The sequence below is a fragment of the Calonectris borealis genome, chromosome 8, assembly GCF_964195595.1.
Source record: "Calonectris borealis chromosome 8, bCalBor7.hap1.2, whole genome shotgun sequence".
Classification (NCBI taxonomy): Eukaryota; Metazoa; Chordata; class Aves; order Procellariiformes; family Procellariidae; genus Calonectris; species Calonectris borealis.
This window is the reverse complement of record NC_134319.1, coordinates 24,775,381-24,792,960: the sequence shown is the minus strand read 5'-3', so window position 1 is coordinate 24,792,960 and position 17,580 is coordinate 24,775,381. Positions and strand designations below refer to the sequence as shown.

At 37.4% G+C, this 17,580-nt stretch overlaps 1 protein-coding gene across 5 annotated transcripts in view; it reads left to right on the top strand.

Moving 5' to 3' along the window:
• CAMSAP2 (calmodulin regulated spectrin associated protein family member 2) overlaps window positions 1–17,580 on the top strand; it is a 95,531-nt gene that overhangs the window by 58,460 nt on the left and 19,491 nt on the right. For all 5 annotated transcript variants that reach the window (XM_075156519.1, XM_075156518.1, XM_075156520.1 and 2 more), the window contains 3 exons: window positions 416–557; window positions 3,790–3,929; window positions 16,550–16,643. In XM_075156519.1, the coding sequence (XP_075012620.1) occupies window positions 416–557; window positions 3,790–3,929; window positions 16,550–16,643 (376 nt within the window). The remainder of the gene's footprint in view (window positions 1–415; window positions 558–3,789; window positions 3,930–16,549; window positions 16,644–17,580) is intronic.

Genomic DNA, 17,580 nt, shown 5'->3' with positions numbered 1-17,580 from the left:
CTTAACTTCAGAGTCATTTGACTTGCCAGTAAACTGAAGTTACACAAGCTAAGGATTTGTCTCATTGTGTTTACACACAGATCATTTCTGATTGTATAACAATGAGTGTTGAATGTTAATTAAGGTATATGATGTTATTTAATTCAGCGTGCTATACAGAGATTATAAAAATGTGGTAGTTTTAAAGGAAAGACTCAATATTAGCATTGTAGGTTCCTTTCCCATAATTTTGAATTTATGCCATTCAAAATGGGGCATAACATCAAGAGTTTTAAGAAATTTAACAATGAGAATATTCAGCTATTTATTGAATACTGCTTTTTCACTAACAGAGTGTAAAACCTACAGCATGAATCTGTTTCTTCATATGTTTGAAAGCCTTTGTCTCTCTAAATTTCTTCATTCTATATTGTAGGCTCGTTACAGGAAGGAGCAAACGTTGCTTAAACAGCTGCCCTGCATTCCATTGGTGGAGAATCTGCTGAAAGATGGTACAGATGGTTGTGCTCTAGCAGCCCTGATCCACTTCTACTGTCCAGATATCATTAAACTGGAGGGTATGTCTAACGTGTCTCTTGGCTTGTAAACATACGTCCATAAAACTTTAAATGTCTGTGTTCGATAACTATGTGAAAGAAGGTGCTTAAATATGATAGATGAGGCATAATTTGAGTGTGGTGGGTTTAATATTAACTTTATGGCTATTTATTTTTACATTTAAATAAAAGGAACCAAGGTGTCCTTCCATGTTGTGCTTACTTTTATGTTATCACACTAATATAAACATACTAAGATATATTATTACAGATCTGACTGTGGCAACACGTTTGCCTTTGTGCTATGAAACCTGAAACCACCTGGAAAACTCTTACTCTTGAAGCTGCATAAGTGCTTTGTTGTGAATCTGAGCAGTTATAGATACAAAACAAGTTAGAGTTAGTCAAACTCTGCATAGCTGCACTGCACGGCAAATAGTTGCTCTGTGTTTTGGGCTTTTAGTTCACCTGATGGTTACCTATGTAATTTATAGAGTAAACAAAAATATATAGTCTAGAATGTATTGGTGTCATGTTGTTCTACAATAGCAATTGTCTGTGATGATGAGCAGCTTCATCTTGTTCTTTTGCTCGGTGGCCTGGTTAAAGTCATATCTTCCTCTTGGCAACTAAGAGCTTCATGGAGTTGTAAAATGCCTTGGCAGCTAACACCCATCATTTTCTGCCTGTGTTCTGTCCATGATACCTTTGATGTCGTGGGAACACTTATACAGAAGCATCCTGAGAAATCCAGGAATACGAACAAAGTTCTAAAGCTTGCTAAGGACTGAAATCTGGAATTCATATACACAACCACTTTATAGGAAGCTTCCAGCACAGTAGGCGTTGAAGATGAAAGACACTAAGATGCATGCATTCACCATTCTTCTTCGGCTTGTGAATTTTGAAAAATACGACTTTCAATTTACATGAATGTTGCAGCCAAATATATACTATCGTATGCGATTAGGGAAGAGTTAGAACTTGGGTAGTGTTGAATGGAGGTAACACCTAGTTCCTTCTTACTGTTTTAGCATGTCTTAAAATACAGACGGTTCGAAAGATCTTGTATACCTTGCGTGACCACATATATACTTACCAGCAGATTCCTCCAGCATCTGACTTTAAAGAAAACAAGGCACATGTCATCTTTGGAACTTTAGTTTTAATGTTCTTGTTAGGTGTCCTGACATCATCTTGCCTAAAGAATCTTTAAGTGTGTGTGTCATTGTCTCAGAAGTAAATTCAAAGGTACTCTGAACCGACTAGAAGCTCTTTAAAAACACTTTGCCCATCTTCCCTGTATTTAAATAGTAAAATTTTTGATGCATGTTAAATTTCACTGAGATTTGGTTCTGTATTGGAACTGAGGAAGGAAGGTAACAAAAATGCATATGCAAAAATGCTTAAAAATGCATTAACAAGAAAGAAAAAATATTAATCTAGAGTTCTCTGTAGTCTGAAATAGGTTTTTTCTTCTCATTAAGACTTTATTTAACTTTCAAATCCAGGTTTCTTTCAAGGAATACAGGACTAGAAAGGACTCCCTGTCAGTGAGTCAAGAAATTGGCTATTGTATGAAATTATATAATCCCTTTCATGAATTTATCATGTTCTATCTTAAAACTGTCTACCTCTTTAAAATCTGTACTCTTCTTACCCACTGTTGCAGAGCTCCACTTTTTACATGGTTTTAAATCTTATTCCTGTTTTCTACCTAAATGTGCTTGTAGCCTGTCTGCGTGCCTTTGTTGTTCTTCCCTTTGGCTTGAATAGCTTCTCCTAATCTGATACCTACCTTCTTGATTTATTTTTTTTCTCTTGCTTTGCCCAGGCTACTGAACCAAGCCTTTTCAGTCTCTCCTTCTGCAGTGGATTTCCATTCTCATTATTGTCCTCAATAGTCTGCCCCTGCAACGAGTCCGGTGTCAGTTCATCTTTCTTGAATATGGATGGTTGTACCTGTACACAGAAATCCAGACTGGCATCTCATTACTGCATTGTACAGTGCTTCTCTGTCACTACTGGAAATAAATTTTCTGATACATTTTAGCATCATGTTTGCTGTTTTTCATAGCTGCATGATGCTGAAAGCTCATAAACATCTTTACATTGGCTAATACATGATATCTTCCTACTCTATATCACTTTCAACCAGTGAATCACATTAGAATTTTATTAGATCCAAATGCATGACTTCGCATTTTGCATAACTAAATTTAATCCCATTTCGGTCAGCTTAGTCCAACTTTTTTTTCCATTGATCATAATTTGTGGGGTTGGGATGATGGAATATGTCTGATTTCCTCAGGATGGGAATCCTTATCCTGCTAGCATCAAAGCAGATTCCTTGTCTGAAGAAACCTTTTATCCTAAACAATTCAAAACTTACGTGGAGCTCTGTCATACACTGTTGCTTAAGGAATAAAATTTGATGCATGCTCTGGAAGTATATTTAATTTTCTTTTATTCAGTCCTTCTTTTTACAAGGACTGTCTTTTTTCTAGGAAGTTGTTATTGCTACTTAATTTTCCAAGAAGCAATCATAAAAAGAGAACAGGAGGTTAGCTGGGCATAAATAGTTTTTGGAGAATACTGTAGAACTACACTAGTCTGTTCACTGCTACCACTTCTTTGTTTTAAATAGCACTTTCAAACAAAGAGTGATAATTCATATATCAGAGGCTTCAGATCCTTGTGAAATTTCATATCAAACATCTAAAGCCACAAAAAAAATACATAAGACTAAACTGATGCTGGTTTTTTGGGAAGATTCAGGGTTAATAGCATTAAAATGTACACTCAGGTCCCTATGCAAAGACAAAGGACTAGTATGTATGGAGAACTTTGTGAAAAAGCATACATTTTCTACTGCCATTGATATATAGAAAATCTAATGGGAAAAAATGTATATTAGTGATTAAATATGGTTTTTCATTATATGGAAATAGCAGGAGTTAGAGCATAACTTCCATTTTCACAAAAGGCAAAGCAGAAAAAAATAAACTTATCAATAGTGAAAAAACAAAATTCATGTTTAGAAAAATGTCTAAAGATATAAAACTGCAAAGATAAAATGTAAAGTCATCATTTCCTAAGTTTCTGAAATAGAAAAATAAAAGCCTTCTGGGGGACAAAAAATAAATCAAGTCTGAATTTATCCAGAAAATGCTCCAGAATCCAGCAAAGCAAAAAGCACTTTTTTGCAAATCTGTAACTGTATCTAATCTTTGCTTCTATTCTTCCTTTTTAGATATTTGTTTGAAAGAGACAATGTCTTTGGCGGACAGCCTGTATAACCTACAATTGATTCAAGAATTTTGTCAGGAATACCTTAACCAGTGTTGCCATTTCAGTCTTGAGGATATGCTCTATGCTGCTTCTTCGATAAAGGTAAAAAAAAAAAATTAAATAAAAATGCAAGCACGTCCACGGGACTGTTTTGCTAATGATATATTTAGTCTTTTTTGGTCTGCCGCTATATGAAAAAGCATGTTGCATCTCTTGCAGTATAGCATGCAACGTACAAATTTCAGCAGTACGTAAAACCACCTTCTTTTGGCAGTTATGTTGTTCTAGTAATTTCAAAGTATTTTTAAAAAAGCACTTGTGAAAGTATTCATAAAAACTTTGATTTTGTGCAAAACTATTTCACACTTTATCTTCTTTCTTATTAATTAATTGTTAGTTAAAGCATGTAATCCGTGATATTTCTGTTAAAATATAATAGTGATCTGCATTAGTTTAAATTTATTAAGGTTTTAACAAAAGGACAAAATATTGAAGAGTTGTTTATGGAATTATTACTCACCCTTCTTTTCATTTCTGTGTACACAATAATTTTACAGTTTTTAACCTTAAAGCTTTTTCACTTGTGTAAAAGTGTAAACTTCTGAGTTAATTTCATTGAAAAATCTAATGGTTTTATGCCCAGAACACAAGCAGGAGCACAATTCCAACACAGTTGTTTGAAAAAGCAATTAAGCGTTTTCAGTCATTCTAAGATTTTGCTCTTTTACAAAGAGAAAAAAAAAGTTTTGCTTATTCTATCATTTTTTTAAGCCTGTGTGGAAAGACAAGGGGTAATCAAATTATTTCTTGCCTAATTGTAACTTTAATTTTTCATTCTTGTGTTTCTCTAAGACTTTCTTCTATATAAAACACTCTTAGTTTGCTTAAGATTCTTGTTGGCCTGCCTTTAGGGAATGAAATATTGTTTTTATGGAGCCAGCATATCCATTGCAGATTGGATGTAATTGGTATCTAAATATCTGTGTCATTTCATTGCTTTTATGATCTTTATAGCAATCTCGCAAGCTGAGTCACAGAGGCCAGAGCTTGAATACAGCTTTGTTGTCTCCTATAGGGTTGAACCCAATCCTTTTCAAATAAGTAATGAGCTGCCAGGGTGAGTAAGGGCAGTTGGACTTAAGTCTAGACTACTTAGCTGTTGCTGTTTTATTTTGTGTAAGCAAAGTTGCACAGTGACTGCTTTCGATCAGCTTTTGGTGTTTTTAAATTTCAGATACAGTAATCTACCTACATACTTGTAAAAAGTCTGCTGCATTGCAATCTCTCATCTGTAGTTTCCGAACATATGGTCCTACAATCATATTCAGTGATGTTGAGTAGGACTCCTTCACTGCATTTTGATTGTTTCTCTCTGCTTACGGGTACATGGAATAAATGGAATTCATTATTCTTCGGTTTCATTTGTGACAATTAATGATTAACCATCTTTTATAGTAATGGTTTGAATTATTTCTCAAGCCAGTATGCACTATGAAGCTTCAATTTTAAAAAAGTAACTATATTAAATATTTTGTCAATATCCCAATGCAGCAGACTTTATACTTTTAAAATGCTACAGACTCAATAATTTTGCAGTTTCTGAACACTGTTTTTAGAGGGGATTTAGCGTTCTTTCGAAGATTTGGAGTATTTCTAGAACTGAGAAAGCCCTTTTGTGATCATGTTTTTACAAGTTGCTGTGGTGTGGATACTTATTTAGATGTAAATGCTACAAAGAAAGGCTGCCAAGTTTTTCTTCTAAAACTTGGCACGGAAACTTTGGCTAGTGCTATAAACTCTGTTTTTCCAATGTTAAGAATTAATTTGCTTTCAAAATAAATTCACAGTTAAAGGAGCTCTTTCTTAGGTTTCCAGTGCATCTGATTAGAGTGAGTTTTAATAAATGTACATATTCTCTGAAGAATTTTATTGTCACTTGGAAAAAACTTGTATTGTAAATGGATATTTTAAATATTACACATTGAATTAAACTGGTTAGTAGAAGTCACCTTTATCTCAGTCTACAAAATTTATATAGTATCAAGTTTTAGGATTTGTAGAAGCGTGTGTCTTTGTTTCAGGCATCTGTGTTAATCAGCAAAAATTTCTATTTGTTTTCGGGGTGACTCACACTGCACAGTAGGTGGCACTATGCTTTTGGTTAAAAGTCTGTTACATTGATAGTGGTGGCAGAAAGAATAAAAAGAACCAAACGGCTGATACGTTACTGGAAAAAGCCTCAAGAAAAAAATTATAGCTGAGTTTTTGGAATGACAATGCTGTGCATTGTGTGGTCCTAGAAATTACACTAGGTATGCTGACTTCATGCTAGTCCTTGAGAAGGAAGGGAGCAGAGCCTCTCTTTTGAAATGATCAAGCACAAAATGCATACCTTGCATTCTTTATTGGGCACAGTGCACTGTCCTGTTATGTTAAATGAAGGTAGGTTGTAGATAGTATATGATACAGAAATTTAGTGGTGGGACTTGACCAAGGTGTTTGTGCCCGCTTTTGGCTTTCCCATCAAAATGCACAGAAGCAAAGTCAGATTAATTTAAACCTTCACTTAACAAGCATCCAGAATCTTTAATATAGGCTCTCAGATTTTGCAGCAGATGAAACTGTTGGCTTAGTTCTGTTTTAACACAGAGGAGAAGTAAGCTTTGTCTGGATTTCTAGACAGCTTTAATGTGTCACAGTCAAATGAAGCAGAAAATAAGTTTTGTTGCTCTTCACTTGCCCATTTCTCTTCCTTTAAGAAAAATACATTTGTGAAGTTCTTTATAAGACGTTTACTAAGGCAGGGCTACTGATGTTAAAGAAAAAAATATTTGAATACATTCCATGGATGCTTGAGGCACCACCAAGGGACCATACTGGTTCCTGGTTGTTTTCCTTTGAGACAGGCAAACACAAGTAGAGGGAGATTACCTAAAAATAATCACAGTATTTTCTGAATCCTCCCTGCATATTTAACAAGAGGAAAGAATAGAAAATCTTGGATTGCTCTTTAGTTGTGCAGATTGCTTTTTTGCCCTGATCCTCCCTCTTCCCTTCTCCTGTAAGCAGTTTTATCCTGAGACAGGATTTTTTTTTTTAGTATCTTGTTCTTCACCTGTATCTGGGAAATTACATAGAATTGAAAGAGCTGTTTTATTGTGTCTTGACACACACATGTTCTGCCTATCCAAAGAACAAGTTTGTAGAAGTAGAAGAACTTGCATGAAGTGCCATCACAGGAAGCGTGAACCACCCTGCAGAACAGTAAAGACTTCTTTATTGCTTTGGCCCAACAGTTGATTAGCACTGCAATGTAATAGTCAGTATGTAGCATTTGTGGCTTGAATAAAGGTCTTATGGGATGTATAATTCCTGAAAGAATGTTGTAAGGGAATGTATGGTCCCTGAATAGGAAGAAAAAAATGCATCTCGCATGTTCCATTTGTCATGTGAGAAATATGTTGAAAGTATTTCTAAAAGAGGAAAACCACATCCTTCTTTATATTTGGTTGTATTCTTCATATTTTAGATCATTCTCTGCCAGTTTAGTTTAGTAGGACCATAGGGTTCAGACCTAAGAACAATGGTTCTAGGTTGTCCTGGTTTTGGCTGGGATAGAGTTAATTTTCTTCCTAGCAGCTGGTATAGTGCTGTGTTTTGGATTTAGCATGAGAGTAATGTTGATAACACACTGATGTTTTAGTTGTTGCCAAGTAGTGCTTACACTAAATCAAGGACTTCTCAGCTTCCTGTACTCTGCCAGCGAGAAGGTGCACAAGAAGCTGGGAGGGGGCACAGCCAAGACAGCTGACCCAAACTGGCCAAAGGGGTATTCCATACCATATGACGTCATGCTCAGTATATAAACTGGGGGGAGTTGGCCGGGGGGACAGTGATCGCTGCACAGGGACTGGCTGGGCCTTGATTGGCGGGTGATGAGTAGTTGCATCACTTGTTTTTTCCTGGGTTTTGTTCCTCTCTCTCTTTCTCCCCCTCATTGTTTTACTTTTCATTACAATTCATCATTATTATTATTATTATTATATTTTATTTCAATTATTAAACTGGTCTTATTTCAACCCACGAGTTTTCTTACTTTTGCTCTTCTGATTCTCCCCCCATGCCACCAGGGCGGGGAGGGTGAGCAAGCGGCTGTGTGGTGCTCAGTGGCCGGCTGGGGTTAAATCACGACAGTCATTTATGAGGTTAACTGTCAAAGAGGGTAGTGACAGACAGCTTGAATCGCTTGATGTTTGCCGTTATTTGAGAGCTCCCATAGGAACTTGGCATTGAATCCATTGACACGTAGTTAATTATTGTCTTTTGTAAGTGTTCCTTTATCTGAGCCTTCAAAAATGTGTGGATTTTTTTTTTTAAATAGGGATCCTAAACTTGTGCTACTTACTTGATCTACACATATTGTTGTACATTCCCTTTTCATTGATAGAGGATGATGGAGCGGTTCGTTTTGAGGGCACTCACGTGCCATGTCTGGGGACAACCAGGGGATCAGGCCCAGCCAGCATGGGTTCATGGAAGGCAGGTCCTGCTTGACCAACCTGATCTCCTTCTATGACCAGGTGACCCGCCTAGTGCATGAGGGAAAGGCTGTGGATGTGGTCTACCTGGACTTCAGTAAAGCCTTTGACACTGTCTCCCACAGCATTCTCCTAGAGAAGCTGGCGGCTCACGGCCTAGACAGGTGCACTCTTCGCTGGGTAAAAAACTGGCTGGATGGCCGGGCTCAGAGAGTTGTGGTCAACGGAGTTAAATCCAGTTGGTGGCCGGTCACGAGCGGTGTTCCCCAGGGCTCAGTTTTGGGGCCAGTCTTGTTCAATATCTTTATCAGTGATCTGGACGAGGGGATCGAGTGCTCCCTCAGTAAGTTTGCAGACAACACCAAGTTGGGCAGGAGTGTTGATCTGCTCAAAGGTAGGAAGGCTCTGCAGAGGGACCTGGACAGGCTAGATGGATGGGCCGAGGCCAACTGTATGAGGTTCAACAAGGCCAAGTGCCGGGTCCTGCACTTCGGCCACAACAACCCCAGGCAACGCTACAGGCTTGGGGAAGAGTGGCTGGGAAGCTGCCCAGAGGAAAAAGACCTGGGGGTGCTGGTTGACAGCCGGCTGAACATGAGCCGGCAGTGTGCCCAGGTGGCCAAGAAGGCCAATGGCATCCTGGCCTGTATCAGAAATAGTGTGGCCAGCAGGAGCAGGGAGGTGATCATGCCCCTGTACTCGGCACTGGTGAGGCCGCACCTCGAATACTGTGTTCAGTTTTGGGCCCCTCACTACAAGAAGGACATGGAGGTGCTGGAGCGTGTCCAGAGAAGGGCAACGAAGCTGGTGAAGGGCCTGGAGCACAAGCCTTATGAGGAGCGGCTGAGGGAACTGGGGTTGTTTAGCCTGGAGAAGAGGAGGCTGAGGGGAGACCTCATCGCGCTCTACAACCACCTGGAAGGAGGTTGTAGCGAGGTGGGTGTTGGTCTCTTCTCCCAAGTAACTAGCGATAGGACAAGAGGAGATGGCCTCAAGTTGTGCCAAGGGAGGTTTAGATTGGACATTAAGAGAAATTTCTTTACTGAAAGAATGGTCAGGCCTTGGAACAGGCTGCCCAGGGAAGTGGTGGAGTCACCATCCCTGGAAGTATTTAAAAGACGTGTAGATGAGGCGCTTCGGGACATGGTGTAATGGGCATGGTGGTGTTGGGTTGACGGTTGGACTTGATGATCTTAGAGGTCTTTTCCAACCTTAAGGATTCTATGATTCTATGATTGAATCAGGGTGAGACACAGACCACAACCAATATTAGAACACGTTTTATTAATTCAACTGTTATTATTAATAAATGAATCCATTATTAATAAGAGATAACTATTCACACAATGCGTTCATTTGCTCACACCGTTCACACACACACTCACATTTTTACTGGATTGGAGGCCAACCCAGTGGCCTCCCAGAAGTGGGGGGTCATACTGGCCCACCAGTGGCTTTTGGGAAGGTGTCCAGAAGGTCTCTCAGGGGGTTCACGTGTCTCTTTAGGTGTGTATATACATATAGTCGTGTACTCTTTGTCTGCTACTGCCCTTGTGGGCACGGTTAGGGTTATACAGCCTGTTGTTGACACTAGCACGTGCTGATGTCCTTGTACAGATCTGTTCCCAGGGTGTGGGTTCTTTAGGGATTCAACAGGGCCACAAGTCTCTGCAGCCCCTCGGTTCTTGGAAGACTTTTATGTGCTGCCCCTCAGCATGGATGCTTCCTCTCTTTGGTGGCTTTTTTCTGATAACTGTAGAGTCTGTTCACCCAAACTCATGCATGATGCACGTTTATTCACAATGAAAGCTTTTTGAATGTGAAATAAAGCAAATCTGAGAGATGATTGCTGTCTCTTGTCTGCGAAGGGCGTTCCTCTGACCTAAATGTGGGCCAGATTCTAAACTGTGCAGAATCACAACTAAGCACATGGAATAGGTGCTTTATTTTTGCACTTAGTTACTAACCAGAGCAGACAGACCAAACATTTGCACTGTCAAAGGCCCAGTAGGCCAGATGGAGAGGCTGGTTCCAGAACTTCATTTTTTATTTCCCTCCCTCCCCCCGCTGAATTGAACAGGAGAATATAATATCTAAAGGATTGATTTATACTAAAAATATTTGTTGCGCTTGAGCAGTTTGAATACTTGCACTTTCTGATGTAATGTTGATGGTGACTTTGCAAACAACATAAGCAGAAGCTGTAAGCAGCACCGTGTCCTCTGAGATGTGAAAAATAGTGTTGATATAAGTCACATAGATAAATCCTAGAAATTAAGGGCTACACGATGTTAGTACATGTTGTACAGCTTTCCCTCCAATCTCAGTGAAAAAAACTGCTGCCAATTAGGCTGCTAACCCAAGCCTGAATTTGCAGTTGAAGTCCCTGTAAGCATGCATATGGATTCCTTAAGGACCTGGGAGAGCAGCTGGCTGTGTTTGGTGAGACAGTTAGGTATGTATGGTGGGAGTCAGTCCAGGGATTTGATTCCCGTCTGGCTGGTTTAAAAGGATTCAGGATCAGGAATGAAAAGGAAGATTCAACCAGGGAACAGTTCTTTAAGAGAAGATTTCTCTCCTGAGAGGGACCAAATGTTCCTGACTCATTATTTAAAGGGAAGCAGCATTGTTTGCTTTCACTGATGTTAATCAGCGAGTTTTCCCACTTCCTTGTTCTGTTCTGAAATAAGACATACTGGAATTTTCAGCTTGAATTGTTGTGGCATTTATTAACCCGTGGCAGGAGATATGACAAACTGGTAGTGCATGGATCATACACAGAACTGTAATTTGGCCTTCTCCAGAGAGTTTGAAACACTCCAATTTTCCACACTCTTGATGCATGTATGTTGGCACTTTTATAATGTATAAACTATGGATTTGCATTTGAGGTAACTCACTTTTCCTGGCCTACTGAACCGAGATTTTAATGTGCATCGTGATATAAATTTTACAGTGTATTTTTATGTTCATTTTAAGAAGATTCCTAAAAGCGTCTATGGCTGCTTTTGCATTCAATTTTAGTGGATTCAAGCCTGATCACAAATTATTTCTATCACTTGTATGTATGACCTTGTAGTTACTGTTCTATAAATATGCAGATCTAAAATCTATAAATATTGGAAGGATGTAACTTATTTTAAGTGGCAAGATTGGATGTACTATTTCTGTTAGCTAATTTGATTTAAAAATTAATCATTATTTTAAAATTGTGGAAGGGGAATAAAGATACTAAAGAAAATAATTTATCTTTTTTGTATAAAATTTTAAAAACAAGCTAGCTTATATCTCCCTTTGATACAGAAGCAAGTAATGACTTTAGAGTGTATGCTCAGAATATGGGAGTATTTTTTTTTCCCAAAAGGTGATCTTCCAAAATCTGTTAAACAGAAGGATTTTTATTGTACAGTCCCAGAAGATGCAATAGATAAAATGTAACCATTAGTACAGCTGACTACATAAACTAATGAACAGTCTGCAAATATGAAATCAAAAAAATTAAATCAGAATCTTTAGCAAATAAAAGCACCTATGAAGCTGCAAGTCTGCCATCTGCTGTTCAGTGATTTTGAGCCAGTCTGAACTGCTCAGAGCTTAGTTATTTTTTAGTATTATTAAAATACTGTTATGCTTCTGAATATTTTTGTGTATAAATGCATGTGATAATCCTGTGACAAGCTATTAGAACTTTTGTAGGCTTAATCAAGGCAAAATCTGTGGAAATAATACCTACATTCTTTCTAGCCCTGGGTAGCGGGATTACTACAGACCCACAGTTAGTTTTTCCATAAAATTAAGTTACTCATCATCAGTCTTCCCCTTTGATCATTATTATTAACATCCCTTTCTGACTAAAAATAACTTGTGAGAAAATGCAGTTTCCATCATGATGTTTCACCATCAAACATCTAAAGTAGCCTCAATTCTAAGCAGGCTGTGCAGTCAACCGCTTCATTTTTACTTCAGTAAATACTGCTTTGGTGATTTTGTAAAAACAAGCTGTCTTCCAGTAGCTTAGGACTGTATAGAAGATATTCTCAGAAGGAATATGAGAGTCCTTCATAAAATAGTCACACTATTAAATGCAGCGTTTCAACATAAACATAAGAAATTGGAGTATTTAAATACATTATTATTTCAGATGGGGACAAAGCTATGAATAAAACATCTTGTAATTCATTTTTTGTAGTAGAAAAAATTCAAGTTAAAAATGTAAAAGTTTGAGGGGAGGAAAGGGGAGGGGAAAATATTAAGAGAAAAATTGTAGCAATTGTAATATTTAGAAATTGTAGTATTAAAAATCATATTTTGTCTGAGAAGTACATCTGATTTTTTTTCTTTATATATATTGCTTCCTAATGAAATCAATGTGTGATATCAAAATGCTGTGCTTAACATTTTCTTTGAATGGAAAAGATTTTGCTGTGAAGTTTTCCTCATTCAATTCTGTTGTGCTGAATAAGCAGAGATGGGGTTTTTCCTAGCCTGTTTATAGCTTGTATGTAATAACTATGGCAACATCTGGCTGATCCCTTCACCATACACTAAAGTGTATGAGCAGCTTTCAGTCTAAGAGTATCCCTTTGCTGGAGTATTAGAACATTAGAAATATTCAGGAAAAATAAATCTGAATCAAAAGTGTCAAATAGATATTTAAAATTATATTTTCAAATTTACTGATACAGAATTGCGGTTATTTCATTTATTATTAAACATCTGTGTTGTAAATTTTTGTTTATTTTAAAAAGATGTTCTTACACCTAATGCCTGTGGTTTGTTTCTGAAATAAAATGGCATTTTGTTTAGAATTTTTGTCAAACGTTTGCTCAGACTCCAAGATTCGAGGTATGCATTTTTAAGGCAACAAAATTAATGCAACAATGGAATTTGACATTTGAGGGACTGGAAACATAATGAAGCTGTCAAAAGAAGTCTTAAATGGAAGTCTTACATAGTCTGGATACAATTTTTAATTTGAGTACATCTTCTGCGGGCATACACCAGGTGTGCTCAAATACACAGTTAAACAGTGAATGTGAGCAATCTGAATGTGAGCAGTCTTGCCTATTTATGTAGCTATGCAGTGGAAAGTTAATGGGTCTGTCACAGAATACAAAGCAGTTTCCTTCTCTTTCCTACTGGATCACAAAAAGCTTCATCTTTCAGGTTAGATTTTCCTCCTCTAACTGGTGAATTGACAACAGAAGACCTACAGATTCTGCAGCCATATATGCCTGAATCAGCCAGACAATTTTTTCATTGGACAAAGTTAAAATAGAAACCACGTACCACTGGTTTTACTTTCTCAGAATTTGTCTTATTTTTGTTAAAGAACTGTCAGCTAAATAATTGCTGTACTCTTACAACCCTGCAATTTGTTAGCTGATATTTAATACCCCTCATTCTTCTAAAATCCTTCAGAAAAGACATAACATATATGTTGACATGTAGGTCTCTTTCCTACAGAGTTCTGTGAAATTAAGTGAGTAAATTGTAAGTTTAAACTAATTTTTAAAGACTATATGCATTTATTTCAGGAGCCCAAATGCAATTCTTAATCTGCAGGAAGGTTTTCGTGGAGACGAAGGAAGGCCTTATTGCTAACAAAGGGCTGGAAATTAGAAAAATGACCCATGCTCTACTAATCAGAATGTTTCATGTGTATAAAAATTGCTCTATTAATATTAATAATATTAATATTAATAATATTAAAGCAAAGTTTATACTGAAGATCATCTTCAGTCATATAGAAAATGTAGAAGCCAAACCATTCTAAAAAACAAAATAACACCTGCCCTTGATCAAACCAAAGGTCCACCTGGCACTGTATCCTGTTTACCACAACAGTTTGGCAATGGCAGAAGCCAAAGCAAGTAGAGAAGTGTCCTGGTTTCGGCTGGGATAGAGTTAGTTTTCTTCCTAGTGGCTGGTATAGTGCTGTGTTTTGGATTTAGCATGAGAGTAATGCTGATACCACACTGATGTTTTAGTTGTTGCCAAGTAGTTTACACTAGTCTCTGTCAGCGAGGAGGTGCACAAGAAGCTGGGAGGGGGCACAGCCAGGACAGAAGCTGGCCAAAGGGGTATTCCATACCATGTGACGTCATGCTCAGTATATAGACTGGGGGGAGTTGGCCGGGGTGCAGCGATTGCTGCCCAGGGGCTGGCTGGGCGTTGATTGGTGGGTGGTAAGCGGTTGCATCACTTGTTTTTCCTGAGTTTTATCTCTCTCTCTTCTTCTTATTTCCTGTTTATTACAAATTATTGTTATTATTATTTTATTTCAATTATTAAACTCTTCTTATCTCAACCCATAAGTGTTCTCACTTTTACTCTTCCAATTCTCTCCCCCATCCCACTGGGTGGAGGGGGAGTGAGTGAGTGGCTGCGTGGTGCTTAGTTGTCGGCTGGGGTTAAACAAGAAGACCGGGGCAAGCCGTGGGTTTTATTGTGAATAGGCTTAAGAATTCTGTCCCATACCATGTAACATTATGGACTTAACTAACATCCTTTATAAGCAGATTTTTCCCTATGTTTGTTTAAAAGGAAAAAAAAAAGCAAAATTAGGTAATCATTTGCTTTTTTTCTAAATCAGCTCTGATTTCTTTGTGTTGCCACAAAACTCAGAAGAGACATTGCTTTCCTTGAAATTCTTCTCTGAAGCAAATAATTAAATAAATTCCCACTTTCCCTGAGACACTATTTTCACTTAATTTCATTCTCAAAGAAAAATAGAGAGATAGCATCTGATAGTTTAGTGTAAAAATGCTAATTTTCTCAAGTACAGAAAGTTTTATAGGACCAAATATTAAGAAAGGTTTGTTTTTAAAAAAGGTCACATGGAAATATATTTCTGGGTTTCAACATTAGTTTATATGTTGCAAGTGCTCTTGATGTTGTTATTTGTAAAAATTAAACCAATAAGTTTGTTTCTCATTTAAGCTGTGTGAAATGAAATGAAAATAGCATAAAGCGGAGAAAATAATCTGGATCTTTTAAATTATTCGGTGTTAATGACATGAAAAAAGTGACTAAGGACACTTGCTTTTGTAAGTATTGTTAGCTAGACGTTATTGGGTTTTATTGCAGAAAGACTTTTTTAAACAAACAGTTTTAAAAAGTTGTTTAATTACGGTTTCCCAATTTAATGCATAAGTAGAGGTTTGCATTATTTACATTTTCAGGCTTCGTAAGACTGGTGACACAAGTCTGTGCACCTGGTTGAGTGAGCTCAGGCCTGGATGCTCGTTGATCTAATTCAGTTGATATTTCTAGATATGAAGTAGCACTGAACCATTTGGACGTAGCGGCTTAGGACCGGGATCATTTGGCCTCTGAACTCTTTGGCCTCCACAGTCAAACAAACCTTCTGGTCTTTTTGCACTCCTTATTATATACTTTTGCAGCAGAAATTGCTGCTACTGCTTCTGGCTGATTTTCCTCTCTGTTGATTTTTTTTTGTTGCAGTTCATGTCACCAGTTGTTTCTTCCTTTTCACCTGTTTTTCCCCTTGTGTTAAATATGATGGCTCCCACGCTTCTGTGTTTCGTCGCTGTGTGATGGGAAAATACAGCAGAGAGATATATCAACAATATATTAAGTGCACATAAATCTTTGGAGCTAAAACCTTGTTCTAACGTGCACTGAACAAACGCTGCTGCTGGTTTTTGTTTTGCATTAAAGACTTGTAAATTTGGGTAGATCTTCACAAATATGGCAAAAAGCACGTGCTTGACACAAAAGCCTAAATCAGATTCAAAATTCCTATGCTAAAACTTAATGGCTACTAGAGTTTTTCATGTTAAAAAGCTCTGAAGATTTTATTGCCTAGCCTTGCAAAACAATGAGCTTTTCACTACTCTCTTTTATGGAAATGGCTAATCTGTTTGACAGGCATCTTTTTCCACCCATCCTGTACCTCTCTGCCCTGCCTGCAGGACATCAGGCCTGAGCATTATGAGCTCATTATGAAACATTTCAACCCAAAGGGTTACAGTCTGGTCAAGTTATGTGTATTAGATAGTTGGTGCTACAGATCGGTCTTACTGATGTCATTTTCTAAGAAATCAGTTGAGAAGAGAATGTAAACTGGATGAAATGCAGAGACATATCCCGAATGCTCCTTAATCTATTTATTTGCAGGTTTGCGTTTTAACATAAATTTATCTTTTTTTTTTTTTTTAGAGCAACTACATGGTGTTCATGGCAGAATTGTTCTGGTGGTTTGAAGTGGTGAAGCCATCATATGTACAACCTCGTGTTGTTGTGCATCCCCAAGGTAGTTATATTAAGGGTCAGTTTTAATATGCATGTTTTTAATGTGTACAGATTGCCATTGTGTTCACAAATACAGTGAAGATTTTAGTTAACAGGATTCAGTGGTGTACAACCCCCTTAAAGAAGGAGCAAAGTACTCTTTCCTCGTGTTAATCTTCATCTCATCTCATAAATCATAACTAGATTTTGTTGCCTATTACCAAAAACTCATTTAAATTGTTGCGGTATAATCACTTGCAAATTTTCCTGACCTAAACAAGCCATTTATGCCCATACAGGGAGTACAAACATAATAAAGACCCAAGAACAGAATTTAGCCTGAAGAGCTTGTATTGCTGAGGAGAAGATACCAACAGAAAGGAACATAAATCTGGGGAAAGTGGACAGATAATTAATTGTAAAATTGCATTTTGTACCTGGGTGTGAAGGCACAATCTTTGATTAGTAAATTCTCAAATTTAAAAATCTACCTCGTGGCTAGCTCTTGAGATCTGTAAATGAGTATAGAATCATGGTAACTTAAACATTCATACAGTAGTGCTGTAATTGTCTCTCCAAGTGCTAGGAAGAGATTTTAATTATGTGGCTTTTACACCTTTTTTCTCATTTATATGCTTTAGAGCACATACAAATCTGATTTAAATCTTTTAAGTATTGCTAACTAATTTAGGATGTGACCAAAATACTATTTTCTAGCTGAAAAGTCAGTCTAAGGGTTTGGGGAAAAAAAATTTTATCAGAAGAATTTCTCCAGAAAATATTGCTTGCTTTTAATTTTGTAGCTCTTTTTTTTTTTTTTAAATTTATTATTTCTTCCCTTGCCTTTTCTAGTTATTTTTGTCATTCTCCATTCCCTTAACTACTGCCAATATGGGAACTTTGGAGGAGGTAAAGCTGAAAGGAAGTAATTGGGTTTTAATCTAAATAATGGAACCAAT